A 20,600-nucleotide genomic window follows, 5' to 3' on the forward strand; every position below is an offset into this window, starting at 1 on the left:
GAGCATTATAACATTTTCATCTTTGTTTTCCATTCTTTTCCTGATGATTCCTAACATTCTATTTGCCACATAAAAGAGAGCTGTACCTTTTTTTCTTGCTAGATTTATTTCGCGCACACAGCATTGAAGTGGATAGAAAGAGCCAACATGGATGGCTCAGCGCGTGAGAAAGTGATTTCTGGAGATCTAGATGCGCCTGAAGGCCTTGCGGTGGATTGGATTAACCATAAACTCTATTGGACAGACAAGGGGTATGTTTTTTCTGCAGAAAAGATCTCAGAGCTGGTGGTTGACCCGTGTAAAATGTACATGAGGATTTACTAATTCTGAGATTATCCATATTAAACTTATTGTAGTTAAAACATTAAACATCTGAGGGGAGATTGTGAGATTAAATTATGTTATTCAAACATATCTGAGACTTTTATATATATCTAACAGAACATCTTAATATTGGAGGAAGAGGAGGCATCCTCTCAGATGGAGAGGCAAATAGATTTCACAACATTCATCAGAGAAAGAGAAAATTATGTCACAGTTTGCCAGCAGAGCTTGTCATGGCTGCAAGACTCAGTAAAGTGCAAAGGCATTTTACCAAGCCTTTAGAGAAGGGGTTCCCTGATTGGGAAAATCTAAAAAATTATTATAATTTTCTTCCAGATAGATTCGTTAGGACATCAGGCTGCCAGGTGGTATACATTAATATTAGAGTTCTTGAATAAAAAAACCAAAAAATGGTCTTCGTGACATATGGAGCATCGAGATAAAGCAGTATATTTCTGCGTCTCGATGGCCACGAATTTGGACTTGGAGATTGAAATGTACAGCATCAGCATCTATGAGACAGACATGGTTTTTTCTATTACATAGATCTTTTTGGACCTCTGTTAGGCTGCATAAGCTAGATAGTTCCAAGTCTAATAGATGGTGGTACTGTCATTTAGACATTGGGACACTGGATCATCTGATGTTCTATTGTCCTTTGATACTTTACTTTTGGAGGTCAATATGGGATAGAATGAATAACATTTTGGAATCATCAATTCTTCTAACATATGAGACAGTCATTTGTGGTACAATATTACATGTTAAACCCCCCTTTAGATCAATATAGAGGTCATCTTTTCCTTATAATGGATAGACATCCAGATGATCACTCGAAATTGGAAGAACTGTGATCGTTTAAATTTTTCGTTCTGGTGGGCAAGTCTTTGCTCTAGTTATAGACTTGAAAGAATAAATGCTGAGAATTTGGGGCAAGGTAATATACATAAATTGATATGGGGCATTTTTTGTTACCTCATTATAATTGATAATATTGAGTGTTGACTATGAGTCAGTTTTGTTTATTGTGGTACATATCAAGGGTAGGATGGGTGGGGTTTATTTATATCATAAATTGATTTTTGAATATCCACACTTGGGGTGGGAAGATATCATTAATTAAAATAGGGTAAGGGTTTTATGGTAATATATGTTTTTTTGTTCTATTGAATGATTATTGGGTGGATGGGGGGAAATGGTTGTTTATGAACATATGAAAGTTAAATGTGCTTTTATTGTATCATTATAATTCAGGAAACGCCTAAACACATCTGTCCCTGAAATATTAGGAAACCAACCTATACAATCTTAGTCCTCAACAAACGATCGCTAGAACTATCAATCACTAAGTCTGTACTTTGTTTATTCAATCTATAACATTTCTAATCATTGTAAACCGCATAGAACTTCACGGTCCTGCGGTATATAAACTGTTATTATTATTATTATAAGTTGAAATTGTTGTATTGCAGCATTGAAGCTTTAAAAATCAATAAAGTTTCAAGTTTCAAGTTTTCAAGTTTTTTATTTTGTTTGATAAATCGCTTATTAAAATTTACTAAGCGATGTACAGTTTATAAAATCAAGAATAGGAGACTAACAGGGTAAAACATGTATTTTTCGACTCAAAAAGACTGACGTGAAACATAAGGAAAGCGGGGAAAAGTTACAATTTTTTAAATTAAAATTAAAAGAGAACACCAAAAAAAGGGAGAAAACAAAAGGGACAGGATTTTTTTTAAAAACGTCTTTAGAGACAAGAGATATTGGTGGATGTGATAATGGAGTTATTTTATAGGAAACTGCTGATCCAGGGACATGAAGCACTGTAATATTAAAAACTCAGTTACATACAGTTTCCTCACCCACCTTCCTCTATATTATTTAAAAAAGATAACTGTGATTTTATTTTAGGCATTTACAGTATATACCACCTATCAAGATTATCTATGTGGTTTACAATCAGATACTCAAACATTTTCCCCTATATGTCCTGGTGGGCTCACAATCTATCTAATATACCTGGGGCAATGGAGGATTGACTGACATGTCCAGGGTCACAAGGAGCAGTGTAGGATTGAACCCAGAACCTCAGGGTGCTGAGGCTGTAGCTCTTACCACTAGGCCACTCCTTCCTTCTTCGAAGAATGCTGGAATCAATGAATGTTTCAAACTAAACAGCCAGGTAACTTTGTCTATCCAGGACTCGCCTTCTGCACCTGAGATTACAGCAAAGTTCTGTTAGAGAAACTTTTGCCAATTAGAGATTTTTGATAGATTTCTTGAACGCTTTTGCAGACTTTTAATTTAAATAAGGTTTTAAAGTGTAAAATATTTAGATGCTGCTATTTGCAAGTGCTTGTATGTAACTACTCCTTTCCTATTGGTCAAGAAACAAGACATTTTACTAAAATAACTTCAGTACAAGTTTAGTAAGCGCCAGATTCTATAGCAATCTGTGTCCCAAATATTTCAGCATTGGCAAACTCTGAAAAAGGAGATTTCCCATTAGAATGCTTAAAAATAAAGACATTTTTCAAGTTTCAAGTTTATTTAAAATATTTGATATAATCGCAGTATCCAAATCCAATGCGATTTACAAAATTAAAAATAGAAAAAATAAAAAATTTCCAACAAACAGGACATTAAAGACAATTATGACATAAAAACACTGATGAAGAGGAGGGGGGAAAAATGGATTAAATACAATTTGAAAATAAATAAAAAGGAAGGGTAAGGAAACAAAAGGTTGGGGAACGGTACCCACTTAATTTCTACTGAACAGTGTTCCTTGTCCAGATAAATTCCAGGGAATGAGATAATGTGATAATGAAAAGGGTCAGTTAAAGGCGTCCTTAAACAGCCAGCTTTTTAGTAGGCCTTTAAATTTAGTACAGTCATTAGGAAAATAGGGAAATTTAGTTATTCTTGCTTAGCTACCCAGGTAAAATCATGGAATGCTGTAAAGTGTACCTATTCTACTAAACTGTGTGAATACTTTTTCCCCCAGATTCAGAAGGTTGGAACAGAAGGAGGGTGTAGACAGTAGAAAATGTTCAGGAATTTATTTTTGAAACATAAGAATTGCCGCTGCTGGGTCAGACCAGTGGTCCATCATGCCAAGCGGCGGCCCTTTTGGTCAAAGACCAGCGCCCTATCTGAGACTAACCCTACCAGCGTACGTCCTTGTTCAGCAGGAACTTATCTAACTTTGTCTTGAATCCCTGGAGGGTGTTTTCCCCTATGACAGACTCCGGAAGAGTGTTCCAGTTTTCCACCACTCTAGTCTGGGTGAAGAAGAACTTCCTTATGTTTGTACCTTGATGTATTTGGAGCAGGAGTTTTCAAAGTTTGATTGCAGGCCCGTGGGTGCACAGTACACCTTGCAAAAAATTTCTCCTTAAATTATAAATGTGTAAGGGTATAAGGAGTTCAGTGCATTTACTGGCAAATTCTATATAGCCTGCCTAAAGTTAGGAATCAGCACACCTAGCTGATGTAGGAGCCTAACTTAGGCCCCCTTTTATAAGAACATAAGAATTGCCGCTGTTGGGTCAGACCAGTGGTCCATTGTGCCCCGCAGTCCGCTCACGCGGCGGCCCTTGGTCAAAGACCAGCGCCCTATCTAAGACTAGCCCTACCTGCGTACGTTCTGGTTCAGCAGGAACTTCTCTAACTTTGTCTTGAATCCCTGGAGGGTGTTTCCCCCTATAACAGCCTCCAGAAGAGCATTCCAGTTTTCTACCACTCTCTGGGTGAAGAACTTCCTTACATTTATCAAGCTGTGTTAGGATTTTTTTTTAATTGTAGACCGCTGAGTTTAAAGCTCCAATGCTCATAGAATTCCCATGATTCTCAGAGCTTTTACTGTAGCAACCTGTGATTTAAAAAAAACAAAAAAAAACCCTAACACAGCTTGATAAAAAGGAGGCCTTAATTGATTAATAGACTTAATTGGCACCAATAATTTATTTATTCATGTATTCATTCATTCCATTTTCTAAACCATTCTCCCCAGGGAGCTCAGAACGGTTTTACATTAATTTATTTAGGTACTCAAGCATTTTTCCCTGTCTGTCCTGGTGGGCTCACAATCTATCTAATGTACCTGGGGCAATGGGGGAATTAAGTGACTTGTGCAGGGTCACAAGGAGCAGCGTGGGTTTGAACCCAGGTGCCTAAATCAAAAAGTATGATTCTATTGAAAGTAGGCACCTAGTCCAAAATGTCTATCTAAAAGCAGGCTAGGTGCCTCTTTGTGAATTAGGTGCCCAACTTAGGTACAGGTATTTAGGCAAAGAAAACCCTGGCATAAATTGGGCATGCCTAAAGTTAGGACACCTAGAGACATCTAAGCCCACTTAGGCAGTGCTAAGGGTGATTCTACATAGCAGTGTATTGCAAACTCTTTGCCTCCTGAGATTTCAGGTGTGCCACGAAACACTGGGGAGGTGGAGAAGCACCGGTGCTGGCTGACTGCCTACAGGATGTGCCTCTCGCGGTGAGAGGCATGTCCTGTAGGCAATCAGCCAGCGCCAGTACCTCTTCTCTGCTGGCACGCCCCACTGGTGGCTCAGGGCCCGTCTGGAGGGCCTTCACACATGCAAGGACATCGACGTGATGACATAACGTATGTGTGTGATGTCATCACGGTAACATCCACACACTTCCGGATGCTTCGAGCCATGGTCACTATGTTTAGTGTGCTGCAGCTTGACAAAGTTTGCAGGACACTGCTATATAGTATTCCTAACTATTACTGAATCACGCTTAGTGCCATACCAGTCAGTGCCGATTTTTTAGGCGGACTATATAGAATCAGGCCCTTTGTGGTAACAGAAAAGAATCAAGTGGTGTGACACTGTATTTTTGCAAACCTTTCAGGAGATCTCTTATTGAAAGGAGCGACATGAGTGGATTAAACAGAGAAATAGTCATTAGAGAGACCATCTACCAGCCGAGAGAAATTGCAGTCCATCCATTGGCTAAGTACGAAGCAACAGTTTTGTGTGTGAAAAACTGATAACTTCCACTGTGGGTGTCCCTGGAAAGCTTTACATTTTTAATGTGTATTTTCTTAATTTTTCTATAAAGCTGCCATAACAAAAGATTGGTGGCTGAATACCATGAAATTTTGAAAAGAAGAATCTTGCTGGTTGATATTCAAAATGATTTAATAGGCCACAACAGTTGAAACCATTTAAATTGTTTGTTCCGGGCTATCCATTAATTTTGAGCAGCCCTTAACAGGATTACGGTAAGTGACTTGCGCAGGGTCACAAGAAGCTGCGTGGGTTTGAACCCAGGTGGAAATGCATTCCAGGTTGCTCTTTATGACAGGGAGTTTAGACCACTGTTGCGTAGTGCTTGTTCTTACAAACACTTTAGAACTCAACTGAAAACCTATCTTTTTTTCCAAATATCTGGCAAATTGAGTTAAATGATCCCTAGGCTATGTTATTTTTTAATCTTTTGTTTACCGCATTGAACTTACAGTAATGCGGTTTATAAGTACAATGTTATGTTATGTTAAATGAGAAGTTAGTGGCTAATTCTATAAAAAAATAGGTACCAGTCACATGTTAATCACACTTAGTCGCCATTTACAGAATCGTGGGACCAGGGTTTCAAAGGCCTACATTTAAGGTGCCTACATTTTTAGAGAATCACGGTTATCAGTGCCTAAGTCACGCTCTGCCCATAAAAACACCCACTTAGGCATTAGGCACCACTAAGCGCCATGCAATAGGTATCTATCTTTTATAGAATCAGATAAGTGCCTATCATACAATTAATTTTTTTTTCCCAATTGCTGAGCCTATTAAGGGTGTTTTACCAATTAAGTTAGAATTAGCCCCTTAGCGCTTAAACGAAAAGCAGTTATTTTAGGGACATTCTGGGGTGGAGTCAGCACTTAGCTGGTTAAGTTCTGATAAATGACTATTATTCTTCCATTGTAACCCCCATTCTTTATATCTTTTGTAACCCCCATTTTTATATCTTTTGTAATCCGCCTTGAACCGCAAGGTAATGGTGGAATAGAAATCTCTAATGTAATGTAATATTCGGAACTTAACTAGTCAGGGCAACTGCATAATAGGGCCATATAAAACCCAGTCCTATCCTTATGCAGCAACCCATGGCTGGTTAAGTTCTGAATATTAACTTAACCAGTTATATGTTAGCAGTCGCCTCAAAAACTGGATATTCTGTGCTAAAGCCCAGGCATGGCCCGGGAATAACCCAGCGGTGATGAGCAAAATGCTTGCTGCTGCCGGCTGAATATTTACCCCTTGGTGACTTACAGGACAATATTCAATGCAAATGAACATATGTATTCATTTGAGAGCAGTGAATTCGTAACTTACTTATCTATAGATTTTCAAAAGTCCCCTCTTACCCACACTGTTTGATCTTACCATAGAGCCTCTGGCTCAGTTCATATGGGATTCACATTCCATATGCAGATGACGTATTCACATTTCTGGCGCAATTAGGTTCCTCGTGATTTGCCTTAATAGCTATACTGGAGGACCTTGATAATGTTTTGGGTTATAAGCTTAAATTAAATAAATCTGAGTTATATGTTTTAGGGTCATGTCATCATTTGCCCACTATGATGAATGAAATTCACAGGGTTTCTTCTTTTCTATTTCTTGGTAGTTTGTTCCAGCTCTAACCACCTGTGTGACTCCTAGCACCACCTAATTTTATTTATTTATTTTTATTTAATTTATTTGTAGTACTTATATACCACTTATAGCCTAAGTGGTTTACATTCAAGCACTCAAGCATTTTCCCTGTCTGTCCTGGCAGGCTCACGCTCTATCTAATGTACCTGGGGCAATGGGGGATTACGTGACTCCAATGCCTACCGACACTTACCTAAAAAATAGGCATGATTAGGGGCGGAGAAGAAGTCCAAGTAGAGGATTTTCCAAAATAAAAAATTGGATGTCCCATTCAAAAATGGCCAATTCTCTGCCTCCAACTTTGGATGTTTTGAAGGAAATGTCCAAAGTCAGATGTAGCTGTCCTATCAAAAATGGCCCTCCGCATGAATTTATGTATTTTGATTATATAATTGTGATGCGTGTAAACCATCTTGAATGACTTTAACCAAGGAGGACCTATAAAGTTTTTCTTTTTAAATAAAGCAGTTTTACATAACCCTCTTAGGTATTTATGACAGGTTTTCTTCAATTTTGAGACTAATTTTGCAAAGCATTTCTGGCATGTAGAACATGTTTTATGCACAGTAGAGGGTTCTCATACAATTATGTGGCTGATGTATGCATGTATGTGTCAATAAGATGATTTGAGCTTATACACACAAGCCCCCCCCCCCAATTCTGTAAACAGCTAATGGGCATGCACCCAAATTGAGCAATGAGCTTATTAGTGCCAATAATTGGGTGCCAGTGATCAATTATTGGCAGTTAATTGGGAAAAATTAGTATTTACACGCACATCTTGCTACACGCTCTTCCAAAATTAGGGAAATCCACACCTTTGGCCAGATTCTGCACATGGCACCGTGGATCGACAGCCACCTCCTAAAGCAGCACTGATCGCATGTCAAGCACGCAATGGTTCCGTTTGCAGAATCGCCACTTATGTCTAACATAGGTGACTGTAATCAACATCTTTTTACAATCCCCTCTTTGAGGGTTATACATACAAGGCAAAATGAAATCTTTTCGGTAACAGCCCCCCAACACTGGAATCACTTACCTATCTATCATAGAGAGGAGACGGTATTAGAGAGATTTAAGGGTTCTCTGAAAGGCTTCCTTTTTAATGACGCCTTCGGAAATTAATTTAAACCTCAGATTGACATCACCTTCTAACATTACATTGTTAGCTAACCCTAAGAATATACCTTTTTGGTTACCAGCGACCCCACCCCTAATGTTTTTCCCATTGTTCATTCTTTTCTTATAAAAATTGTAGTTCTTCCCATTTACTCTACCTTCCAGTTTGTGATGTTCAAAGTCTGTCTATTATATGTTTCTATTTGTGTATTTTTATTAATGTACATCGCTTTGAAATATTATAAGCATTTTATCAAATTTTAAATAAAACTTGGAAACTTGCCCCCTCTTCTACTAAACTGCACTAGCAGTTTTAGCACAGAGAGTCTCGCTGAATGACCTGCGCTGCTCACGACGCTCATTGAGTTCCTATGAGCGTCGGGATCAGCCCGGGCCATTCAGCGTGGCTCTCTGCTCTAAAACCACTAGCACATTTAGTAGAAGAGGCCCTTGGTTTTAGAGGCCTACATTACCAGTGCCTTTGTTACATGTGAATCATGTCTACAGAGGCGCCTAATGGCATCTAAGGTCGCTTTTGGCTGAAACCACGCCTACTGTGACCTTAATCACTACTAGATGCCTCTGTGGACGTGGTTCAGGTGCTCTTATGGTAGGCACCTGCAGGCACCTACATTCTTTTTTTTAATGAGTATTTAATTAGTTTTAAACAACGTGATCAATTACCATACCAATTAAATCAATTAAGTTAGGTGGCAGAACGGCGCCTTCTGCTGCCTAACTAAAGGTGTTGTTTGGAGAATCTGGGCCCTAATTTACATTCGAGGATTTACACCTTGTTTCAATAGATGTAAATCCTTGTGCCCAAAAATCGGGCGTGGATCCTGGCACTACACTCTATTCTATAAATTGCGCTCAACTTGGAGTGCTGTTTATAGAATAGCGCTTAGTGTGCATATTTTTTTCAGCACCTAAATAAATGTAGGCCCATTACTGAATCTAGTCCAGCATGTGCAGGTGTTCCTGGGAGTATAGTTTGGTTGAAGGGAGGATGGAGTTGTGATGTACACACACATTTTATAAAACATACTGTACAAACACTTGCTTAGAATACATACCAACATTTATACCTGAAATATATACAATAATAATGAGATAAATTCTGTGTGTATATGTTTTTTTTCCTAAGGAGAATATTCTGGACTGATTTGGGGGCAGATCCTCACATTGGAAGCTCTTCCCTAAAAGGCACCAATCAGCTGGTGATAGCTAGGCGTGGCCTGGTATGGCCCAGTGGAATAACAATAGACTTCCCGGCTGAGAAGCTGTACTGGTGCGATGCTAAACGCTCTGTCATTGAAACTGCAAATCTGGATGGCTCAAACCGCCAAACCCTTACACAGAATGAAGTAGGTGAGGTTTTGGGGGCAAAAGATTATTCTTTGGTTTGTAGATGAGTATATGTGTTTGTTATTACATATCTGAATTGCTTTATGCAACTTTTCAATAATTTTAAATCTCTGCAGTGAATATAGAGCTGCTTCGGCAAGAACCAAAATTCCAGATACCTTCTGCAAAGAATTTGGATCATTACCTATAGGGTTAGGGATAATTAATCAACCAGCAGCAAGAAATGAGCTCCTCTAGTGTGTCAAGGAGAAAATCATTCTTCAATGGCTGCTGGTGTCTGTAATGAAATCTACCATGCCCCTCTCTTCCTTAAGAACAGGTCACTGCAGTCATTCTGCTCTTAGGAGAGGTAAAGAAATGGTTGCTAATGAGAGCAATGCAAAGAACTCGTTTGCCCTTTGGAAAGAAAGCATTCTAAACAATTTACCAAACCTCCCCCAGTTTGTTCATTTGGATCACAGGATTTTTGGTTATGTTCTGACAGTCTCCCATGTTTGATTTTCAGAGGTTGCGTAGACCGAGGAGTGTACTCTTGGGAGTGTTTGTGCCCTCATGATGTGGCCATTGCCTCTTTCACCATAAATCAAACGTGTCGCTTTTCAAGCTAGATTTACTAATGGTGCTAACATGCACCAACATGTATTTCCCAAAATAGTGCCCGTTAATATAATTTAACAGGTGTTAGAGATGACCTCATTATGTTCAGTGGGGCCTAAGCACCAATGATGCAAACTGAATTACATGCTAGTAAATCTAACACTATATTTGCTTTGCAGAGCCATCGTAGAAATTAGCACAAACAAAAGTTTGATAAGGTTAACCATTGACAGCTGCCCAAACTATTGTTTGCTTAGAGGACAATAGCTTATTCAGGTCTGTTGAATCAATCAGAAACCCTGTTACAAATCTGAAACTTATACTATATACGTACACTGATATCTGGGTTTCTACCTTTTATCTGTTTAAAATCGCTGCCTGGCTGGCCCGGAAATTTCCTCTCCGACGTTAGATTTGACGTCGGGTGGCGAGAGTTGGTCGGCCCTGCACTTCAGCGTCCTCTTTACGGGGAAGGGAAGCAAGGAGAGCTCAGAACTCGGCGGCGGTCTGTTCCCCGATGGCGGCAGTGGCAGCCTATTCCCCGGCGGCGGTGGGGGCCTGTTCCCCAATGGCGGTGGCTTGGGGGAGGGCAGGGAGACAGAAAGAAAGAAGGGAGACGGGAGAAAGACAGAAAGGGGGCATGGGGAGAGAAAGACAGACAGAAAGAAAGAATGGGGGCATGGAGAAAGAAAGAAAGGGGGCATGGAGAAAGAAAGAAAGAAAGGGGGCATGGAGAAAGAAAGAAAGAAATGGGGCATGGAGAAAGACTAACATGCACGCATTAGTGTTTAGCGCATCTAAATCGATTAGTACGTGCTAATCGATTAGCGCATCTTAGTAAAAGAGGGCCACGTGCAAACCACGTGCTAAATGAAAAATACTAACACAAGCTCTATGGAGGCGTTAGCATTTAGCGCACGTGGCATTGTAGCACGCGCTAAGCGCACGCTAAAACCACTAGCACTAAAACCACTAGCGCACCTTAGTAAAAGGAGCCCTTAGTCTTTTTTTAGGCACTGTTATCTTCTCAGACATGGTTCCACCCCTCAGGGCATTCGTTTTCCAGTAAGAAGGCATTTTGCTTGGACTTCTCCATATATTTAAACTGGGTTCTATACAGAAAAATGGATCCTTTGCAAATTGCCCAACATGTAAGCTGGCATACACGTATTACAAGAGTGTTCCTGGGGTGGGGCTGTGGCAGAAGCACATATTTTTGGATTCCAAAAGCGTTTGTAGGTTTTCACAGCAAAAATACCCCTGCCCACTGTAGATGTACAGCAAAAAGTACTTGCAAATTTTACATGTACTTTCTATGAAAGTTGCCTTCCAAAGTCTAGACAAATTTTCCATATCAATATATGCATTTCAAATATCATAGAAATTCTTGAGAATTCAATGCTAATAAAATATTCAAAAAACTTCCCTATAAATAAATAATCTTTTATGTTTTATGTGTTTGAGTGCTCAGTTTAAAACATCATTCAAACACGGCAGTGTTATAAACTAATGATGTTTTATCCAGACATCATCGCACCCTACTACCTACCTGCCTCACTGATAACTAAAAATGAAGATGTTAATCCATTAAACTCAAAATTGATATTATCAAAAAATTGTAATGCAAAGGAGGTACTTAGCTAAAAAGATAATTCCAAATCATCTTATGGTATGTGGTGCGCTGAGCTTGAAATGTTCAAGTCACTTCAACATTGCTGGTTTGAATTCAAATAGTGTCTTTTCCAGTGCTTTCATTCAAATTGTGCTCCAAAAGAAATCATTGTGCTATTAAATAAATCCCAGTGTAAAAACTCTGTCTCCACTCTTACTTCCTCTACACCGATCGTGTTTCACGTGGGGCTGTTTCATCAGGAGGAAGATTAGCGATTAAACTAAAATTCAATAAAAATCAAAATGCAAAACTACTTAAATGATATTCAATGTTTTAAATATAACTAAATCATCTCACTTCTAAAGCTTATAATATAATATTCTTATAGACCACATCAAAAATAAGCCTTTCTTATACAGAATTTTAAATTACCCTTAGGACTCATAGCGGGAGGAACTCGAAATCAAGGGATCCTACTGCTTGGTCATGCTCTAAAGAGATTGACTGACATATGACGTATGGACGTAAATACTAGCAACAATTAAGTCATTAAATAAACTGATCAGATAAAGTTAGTTCAGGTGGGACTGTAATAATTGTATGAATGGAATTAAAATGAAAGATATTCTTATCGTATAGTCCATTCAATTTCTTTATTGAGTCCGTTAGGATCAACAGTGTTCCAAGAGAATATCAGTCATTGTTCATGATATGTCAAAATATGAGAAATGTCCCCCTGTTTATAAAAATCAAAATGCCTGACTACACAGAATCTTAATTCATCTATTGAATGGTTGGTCTGTTGCCAATGATTCACTAGAGGCGCCTCTGGTTTGTTAGTTTGACCTATGTAAATCTTCTTACATGGGCAAAAAATCGCATAAATAACCTGCGATGTATATTTTATTACTATTAGGGATCTCTATGTGATCAGTAGATAAAGAGTAGCAACAATATTTACATCTACCACAACAGGTGTGTCTGCTTGAGTTCAAATTGACCTGAGTGTGAAGGCCAGCATTAAACTGTTCACCTAGATTTCTGCCCCTCTTGTGTGCAAACATCGGAGGATCTGAAAATACTGGGTGATAATTTAAAATGTTCCAATGTTTCTGAATAATCCTCTGTATGTGAGTGGTGTAGCTGGAAAATGGTAAAACATACATTATTCTAGAGTTAGATGGTTCAGAGGTGTTTTTAGGTAATAATAACCAATCCCGATTGGCGTTGTTAGCTCTTTTACGTGCTGTCTTGATAGCATAATCAGGATACCCTCTCTCATGAAATTTCTGACTCATGGTCATCGCTTGAAGAGGAACATAGACGTTTCAATCTTAGGAACTGGCCATTGGGAATACTATCCCTAAGTCATTTAGAATGAAAACTTATATAATGAAGTATCAAATTCCTATCAGTACTATTTCTGTGAATAGTTGACTCAAATTTGCCTGAATGTAATGATAATTGAATGTCTAAGAAACTGACCCTGGAATTGTCTATATTGGCACTAAATTGAATGTTATTGTCACAACTATTCAAGTATCTTATGAACTGATCGAGTTCTACATCAGTGCCCAACCAAAAAAAGATTATATCTTCAATAAACCTTTTCCAGGTGAAGATCCTATAAAAATATTCAGAGCTGTACACAAATTTGTTCTCAAACTCAGCCATAAAGAGACATGCCACAGAAGGGGCTATTATCATAACATAATAATCCTACCTGCATTTAATTTATGTTATGATAGGAGCAATAGCTTGCCAAATTTGTTACGTTTTTGGAAGTTTTGAAACATGGCCATGCTATAAGAAAATAAAGACCTCTACACATCCAATTGTCAACATTGGATCTTTTTTAAAAAAATATTTGTTGTCTTTTATTAAATAAGTTCCACAAATAGAATTACACCAATTAGGCACATAACAGAGTGCTTACTTGTGTGTGTAAATGTACAGAGTACTGTCCCTTTTGCTATTAAGTGGCAGCAGAAGAACCTAAGTGCTATTCTGGAAGGGTAACTTTCTATAAGAACATAAGAATTACCGCTGCTGGGTAAGACCAGTGGTCCATCGCACTCACGTGGCGGCCTTTAGGTCAAATACCAGTGTCCTATTTGAGTCTAGCCTTACCTGGGTATGTTCTGGTTCAGCAGGAACTTGTCTAACCTTGTCTTGAATCCCTGGAGGGTGTTTTCCCCTATGACAGACTCCGGAAGAGTGTTCCAGCTTTCTACCACTCTCTGGGTGAAGAAGAACTTCCGTATGAAATCTATCCCCTTTTAACTTTAGCGAGTGCCTTCTCGTTCTCTCCACCTTGGAAAGGGTGAACAATCTCTCTTTCTCTGCTAGGTCTATTCCCTTCATTAGCTTGAATGTTTCGATCATGTCCCCTCTCAGTCTCCTCTTTTCAAGGGAGAAGAGGCCCAGTTTCTCTAGCCTCTCACTGTACGGCAACTGGAAGGGGAACGCTTATATGAGCAGGGCATGGATGGCGCTGTACTTACACATGCAGCTTACAGAATCCTCAGAGTTAATGTGCATTCTTGGAACATTTAGGCACCTGCAATTATGCTGTAAAAGATTGGGCACACTGATGCCGGGTTAAACTAGTGTTTTTTAACAGAACCTGGTCACCTAGATTCTGTTATAGAGTAGGCTCTTACCAAGTGGTTTCAGGGCACCTAAAAGGGGTCTCCTAGATATAGAATTGCCCCTTTGTGCCTTGTTGCTTAGGAGCCCTGTTAGGAAATTACCCTTTGGAAGTTGCTGTCTGTTTGCATGTGCATAGAGAGAGTATTCTTCAGATGCACTATAGTATATGGACATCATGTTTTCCAGGCCACCCATTTGATATAGCAGTGTTTGAAGATCATGTCTGGTTCTCGGACTGGGCTAAAGCTTCACTAATGAGAGTGGACAAGAAGACTGGAAAAAGCAAGATACGTCTGAGGGGGAATATACGAAGACCATCCTCCTTGGTTGTAGTACATCCCTTGGCTAAACCAGGTACCCAACACATGTCTTACAGAACCTCTGAGTAGTTTCATTATTATCTTTGAGTGATAAACAGATTAATTTTCTAAATCAACATTGGCATTTAAATTAATTTGTATATTCAGTAGTGCTAAATGTAGTGTTTGTGGTACTAAATATATGGGGGCCGATATTCAGACCGCAGGAGGCAGTCCGGCTACATCCTGTGATTGGTGGTGAACCTGAATATTCAATGCCGGTGCTGTATCTAGCCACCAGCATCGAATTTCTGGATTAAATGCAGCTGTCAAAGAGTTAGCTGGCCAAGATCATATTCATCTGCTGGCCAGCTAAGGCATAGCAGCCAAAGACAGACCTTCCTTTTAGGAAGGTCTAGCTGGCCATTAGATATAGTCAGTCAGACAATGAATATTGGTGACCGACCTTTTTCACGCAACATAGCCTGTCACGAGCCAATCCACCGACCAGGATATTCAGCCGGCGTTAACTAGCTATCTTCTGCTGAATATTTGCTGAGGAGGGCTGTGGCTCACTGGTTGAACTGCTGCCTCTGCACCTAGAGAGTGTGAGATCAATTCCCAGAGCTGCTCCTAGTGACCCTGGGCATGTCACTTAATCCTCTATTGCCCACCGCTTTGAAATACCAAAGGGACAAAAAGGCAGTATACAAGTCCCCTGTCCCTTACCTGTATTTAGCTGGCCAGGAGCTGTTCCGAGCTGGATAGATAGTGCTGATTATTGGGCGAATAGTATAATAATATGGTCTCTTTACTACCTGCTGACTATAAAAAGAAAATCAATTTACGACAATTCATAAAAGCCCTTGTACAGTGTTTTTATAGTAGTCACATAGGGCTTCCTTTTACTAAGTTGTGTTAGGGCCTTAATGTGCGGAATAGCGCACACTAAATTTCTGTGCGTGCTAGACCTTAACGCCAGAATTGAGCTGGCGTTATTCTAGAAGCGTACCATGTAGTTTAGCGTGTGGGAATTTTGTGCATGCACTAAAAACGCTAGCGCACCTTAGTAATAGGAGCCCATACTGTTGGCATAGCCTTGTTAGTACCCAGTCTCTCTGGTCTAAAAGAAACCCCCTGTTGAAAGAATATAACCTTCTATTTGGAAACAGTTTGGAGATGGGCTGATGACTCTAAATCTTACTTCTTACCTAGATTTTTTTTTTTATGGGTTATTATTTACTGATATTGATAAAATCTGATTGAGGTGAGTTTCTCTACTCAGATTAACTGGTTTCGTGGTTTTCATCTGGTCATGAAATTGTGAATGTAAAAATTGAAAGCTGCAATTATGAAAATTAGGATCACTGTCCAGGCTTAGTAATCTAAATTTTATTCGTCCATTGATCCAGTAAGTACATTTCAACATGATGAGGAGGCACCGCAGAATACAACAGCACTCTATGAAGCCTTTTCTCTCAGCTCCTCACCTAGCGGCATATACATGCAAGAGAACAGAAAAGAGACACACCCCAAGCACCCATTGGTTGCAGAGATAATGGTATCAGGTGAGTTCCCATTCTAATGGAACTGAGGTTCTAATCATTCTCTAAAGGTGGATTTTATCCATCACATCAAGGAGTTTGATCAGGGCAAATTGGATTCTGATGACTGAAAGAGCAGTAATGGCCTGTCCAGCATTATTTATGAGTTAGGCTCCCAGATCAGTAACTTACATTAAGGTTGTACAGGTAATCTGCTGGATTCTATAAAGGTTGCCCAAAATTGGGTGCGAATCCTAGATCGATGACGAAAATAATTAATTAATGGGCTCCAATGATTTAATTATTGGAGCTACTATTTGGGGTTTTGCTAGGTGCTGGTGACCTGGATTGGCTACCATGAGGACGGGCTACTGGGTTAGATAGACCATTTGTCTGATTCCATAAGGCTAATCTTATGTTCTAATGTTCTAAGAAGCATTTTAATTGGTACTAATTATGATTTGGGCACCAGTGTGGTTATGCACTATTCTGGAATACTGGGCACCTAAATTGGATCACATGCAACTGAAAAGGAGATGTGGGTATGGGAGAGGCATGGGTGAGCCAGAGGTGTTCACAAAAGATGTGTGCAGTGTGACAGAATAATGAGGATCCACACTCACAGTTTGTGCACCAGGATTTACACCAGGTTTCAGCTGGTGTATGAGCTCATGTCCAAAGCTTAGTGCCTATTTGGCACTCAATGCTTTGTGTGCTGAATTTTATCATCACTGAATGTTTGGCACCATTTATCAAATCTGGCCCAATGTGTGTTAACAGCAAAAGTCAACCCACAGTAGCAGCAAAACTGTGGTAATTTTTGGTGTTGCTTGGCATTTGAAAGATGGCAGCTATGATGTTAACCAGGGCCGATGTTAGACATGCTGGGGCCCAGGGCGGAAATTAAGGTGGGGGGGGGCAAATTCCTCTCCTTCCTCGATTTTCCCACCCACTAAATGCCCTCCCTCTACATTTTTTCTCCCTCTCTCCCTTCACCCCCCCCCCCATCATTTAAAAATCAGCTGCTTCAATGGTCCCTGTGGGCTGGGATGTTCCCCCTTCTACCCACCCCATTCCAATGCCCCCCTCACCTTTTAAAATGCAAAGGATTTGCTGGTATGGCAGCAATTCTCTAGCGCTGCTTGCAGTTTCCTCAGAGCTGTTCCCTTATTACAGTCTGCCTAAGTGGAAACAGGAAGTTGTGTGTGGGGACGGGGGGGGGGGGAACCACAGCAGGGAAATAGTGCTGGTGAATCTACAAGCAGCGCTAGAGAATTGCTGCCACACAGGCGACCCCTTTACATTATAGAAGGTGAGGGGGCTTCACAACAGGGTAGGGAGAAGGGAAGGATATCCTGGCCCACTAGGCCCCCCTGGATCTGTGGGGGAGGGGCGCTTCTCACCCTCGCTACGCCACTGCATGTTAAAACTCATTTTATACACAATGGGCCAGATTCAGTAAACGGTGCCCAAAGTTAGGTGTCAGAAAGATCCCCGTTAAACTAATATTCTATAAAGAGCAATCCAGTCCAAGCACCTCTTATTGAATAGAGCTTAGCACCGATTCCAGTGCCTAACTTTGTGCATGAGGACTAGTGCTGCCGATTCACTGATTCACTTCGGGAGAATCGATTTGAATCGATTCATTTTTTTTTTTAAATTGGCCTGGCCAATTCGGTGACTGACCCTCCTCTCCATGCCTTCAGATTGCAATAGGGCTTTTCTCCTTTCGCTATCACTGTTTTTTTAATTACATTTTTATAAAACGTACCTTCCTGCTGCTAGTTAGGCCTCTGTCTAGACCAGGAACAGACTCTCATTTACTGCCACCGGCCCGGAGTAACCAAGACAGGTGATTTCTGTGTGCACCCTGCATCCATTTGTTCTGGCGTCACCATGACCTCTCGCTTCGGCCCCTGCTGTGGTCCGGATGTGGTGAAGATTATTACTCTCGTGCTCTGTCCTGCTAAGAGCCCAGGATGCGTCAGAATGAAACGCCACTGGAATTTCAGCAACAGTTAAGTGCTGCCTCCTTTTACTAAACCGCACTAGCGGATTTTAGGGCCGGGAGCTGCGCTGAATGCTCCACGCTGCTCGCGACGCTCATAGGAACTCTATGCGCGTCGGGAGTAACGCAGAGCATTCAGCACGGCTCCTGGCGCTAAAAGCTGATAGTGCAGTTTAGTAAAAGGGGAAAGAATTTGCTTCTTTTTCTTCCTGTGTTAAACACAGGAGCAAGTCAAAATCCTCAGCAAATGAACAAAAGAGACCCGCAGAGGTATTCTGGAAAGACCTTTGTGCCATGAAAATTCCAGATTCTCAGCAAGAATGGGAGAAGGGTGTTCAAGTCCCAGCCAGTCCAGATATAATCCTGCAACCTTCCCTCCGGCTGACTGCTGAAAAAGTTAAGGAAGTACTATATTCTCGACCCAGAAAGTATATTCATTGCTCCAGTCCAGAGCCTGCAGAATATGGCTACATCAACATTTTGGAAAGGGCAGAGAACACATGTCGGTAAGTCTTAGATGATGAGCTTGTAAAAATGGGATGTGGGGCAGTGGGTGAAAATATGATGAAGACAATTGAAGTGTTAGAGCGGCAGTGCTATGAGACTATGAACCATGCTATAGAGACTGAGAAAGGGCTAGGTATAGAGTATGATGAAGATGTGATCTGTGATATAAGGAAGGAACCAACATGATTTGAATAATGACCAAACAACAAAAAGAAGAAAAAATAATTTTATTTTCTGTTTTGTGATTACAGTATGTCAGATTTGAAAATGTATCCTGACAGAGCTGGTGTTAGATCGCAAACGTGAGTTAGGATTTAACAGAGAGAGGAAAAGTCTTTTTTGTTTGTTTATTTTGTTTACACTACAGCGCCAGTGTGGTTAGGAGAAGGCAAAGGGGGGTGAAGAGGCTATAAAATAAATCCACCAGGATGTTTGAAAAAAACACCCAATTGGGCAGGAAAATCAAATTGAATCAAAAATTTTTTTTCCCGAATCAGGCAGCACTAATGAGGACTTACACCTGCTGAAATCTGGTATGTATCCTCACACCCGACTGATGGCAAATGCGTGCACAAATGACACCCACTTAATAACACAAATAGCGCTGTGCCTAAATTTTGAGAACGCCCCTGACCCATCCATGCCCCTTCCATAACCACGCCCCTTTAGAGTTGCATGTGATACAATTTAGGTGCACTTTGTTATAGAAGAGTGCCCAGACAAATCCTAGTTAGTGCCAATTAACATCAATAATTGATTTCTAATGACATGCTAACCAATTAGGTTTCGCAGGGATCTGAAATCGGTACCCAAATTTGGTCGCCATTTAAAGAATCTGGAGGCTAGTGGGTAATTCTATGAAGTGATAAAGCTTTCTTTGTGGCCTTTTGCAAGGTTTCATTGCTTTTTTCTGCTGATTGACAAATGACTAGAATAGCAGTTATTAACGTGTCTAAATCTAGGCGGCTTCTTATAAAATTACTCCCTAATGTGCATTAGGGACTAAGTTTCCAAGTTTATTAAAAATTTGTTATATCGCCAAATCAAAACTTCTTAGCGGTTTACAAAACATTAAAAGGGGATAACATAATGTGAGTAACAAGACTAAAAACATACCCCTTGTTTTATGAAGCCGCACGGCAACGGTCCTGAAGCCCTTTATATCTCTATGGGCTTCGGGGCCATTACCGCAGCGCAGCTGCTAGCGCGGCTTTGTAAAAACAGGCCCATAAAGTAAAACCAGCAAACTCAAAACAAAACAAAATTACTAAACAAAACAGGAACAAAAGGAATTAAGGGAGAACTACACTATTGATAGCAAAGAAAGGACAAGAAAAGGGTTAAACATAGGGGAGACATAAATTCTTTCAGAAAAGAAAGGAATCAGAATCTTTGTTGGATGGAAAAAGGGAGACTTTAATGCTGATGTGTTCTCTTCACAGGTCAGGATGATTGTGCAGTGTCAGACTGTGACATTAATGCTCTATGTGTCTCATCTGATGATGGTGACACATGCCGGTGTTTGGAAGGATATACTGGGGATGGCACATCATGTGATGGTAACAGTGTAAAGTGTATACATATATATTTGCAGTGAAATGCTCGTATATCTGTGATTCAATTTTACATTTTTAAAACTTTGCTCTCGGAGAGGGAGATATGTTTTCTAAAAGGTTGCATTTCACAACATAGAAATGAAATAACAAAGCAAAGAAATGGTAAACTGAGATATGAATAGAGAGTGGCACTTTAAAAAATTTTCAATTTAGATGTGCTTAAAAAAAGCTCTACGTTTTAAGGGATACATTTTCAAGTTCAATATTATTTTTATTATGATAATATAGTGAATAAAAATGCATATTCTGTATATCAAAG

At 40.0% G+C, this 20,600-nt stretch overlaps 1 protein-coding gene across 7 annotated transcripts in view; it reads left to right on the forward strand.

The window, feature by feature from the left end:
- EGF (epidermal growth factor) overlaps positions 1-20,600 on the forward strand; it is a 163,300-nt gene that overhangs the window by 69,983 nt on the left and 72,717 nt on the right. For 5 of the 7 annotated variants that reach the window (XM_033955436.1, XM_033955427.1, XM_033955418.1 and 2 more), the window contains exons 11-16: positions 103-251; positions 5,209-5,313; positions 9,286-9,509; positions 14,554-14,721; positions 16,079-16,234; positions 20,168-20,284. In XM_033955436.1, coding sequence (XP_033811327.1) covers positions 103-251; positions 5,209-5,313; positions 9,286-9,509; positions 14,554-14,721; positions 16,079-16,234; positions 20,168-20,284 — 919 coding nt within the window. The remainder of the gene's footprint in view (positions 1-102; positions 252-5,208; positions 5,314-9,285; positions 9,510-14,553; positions 14,722-16,078; positions 16,235-20,167; positions 20,285-20,600) is intronic. The other 2 variants (XM_033955461.1, XM_033955445.1) reach the window with 2 other exon arrangements.

This window comes from Geotrypetes seraphini, chromosome 1 (genome assembly GCF_902459505.1).
Source record: "Geotrypetes seraphini chromosome 1, aGeoSer1.1, whole genome shotgun sequence".
Classification (NCBI taxonomy): Eukaryota; Metazoa; Chordata; class Amphibia; order Gymnophiona; family Dermophiidae; genus Geotrypetes; species Geotrypetes seraphini.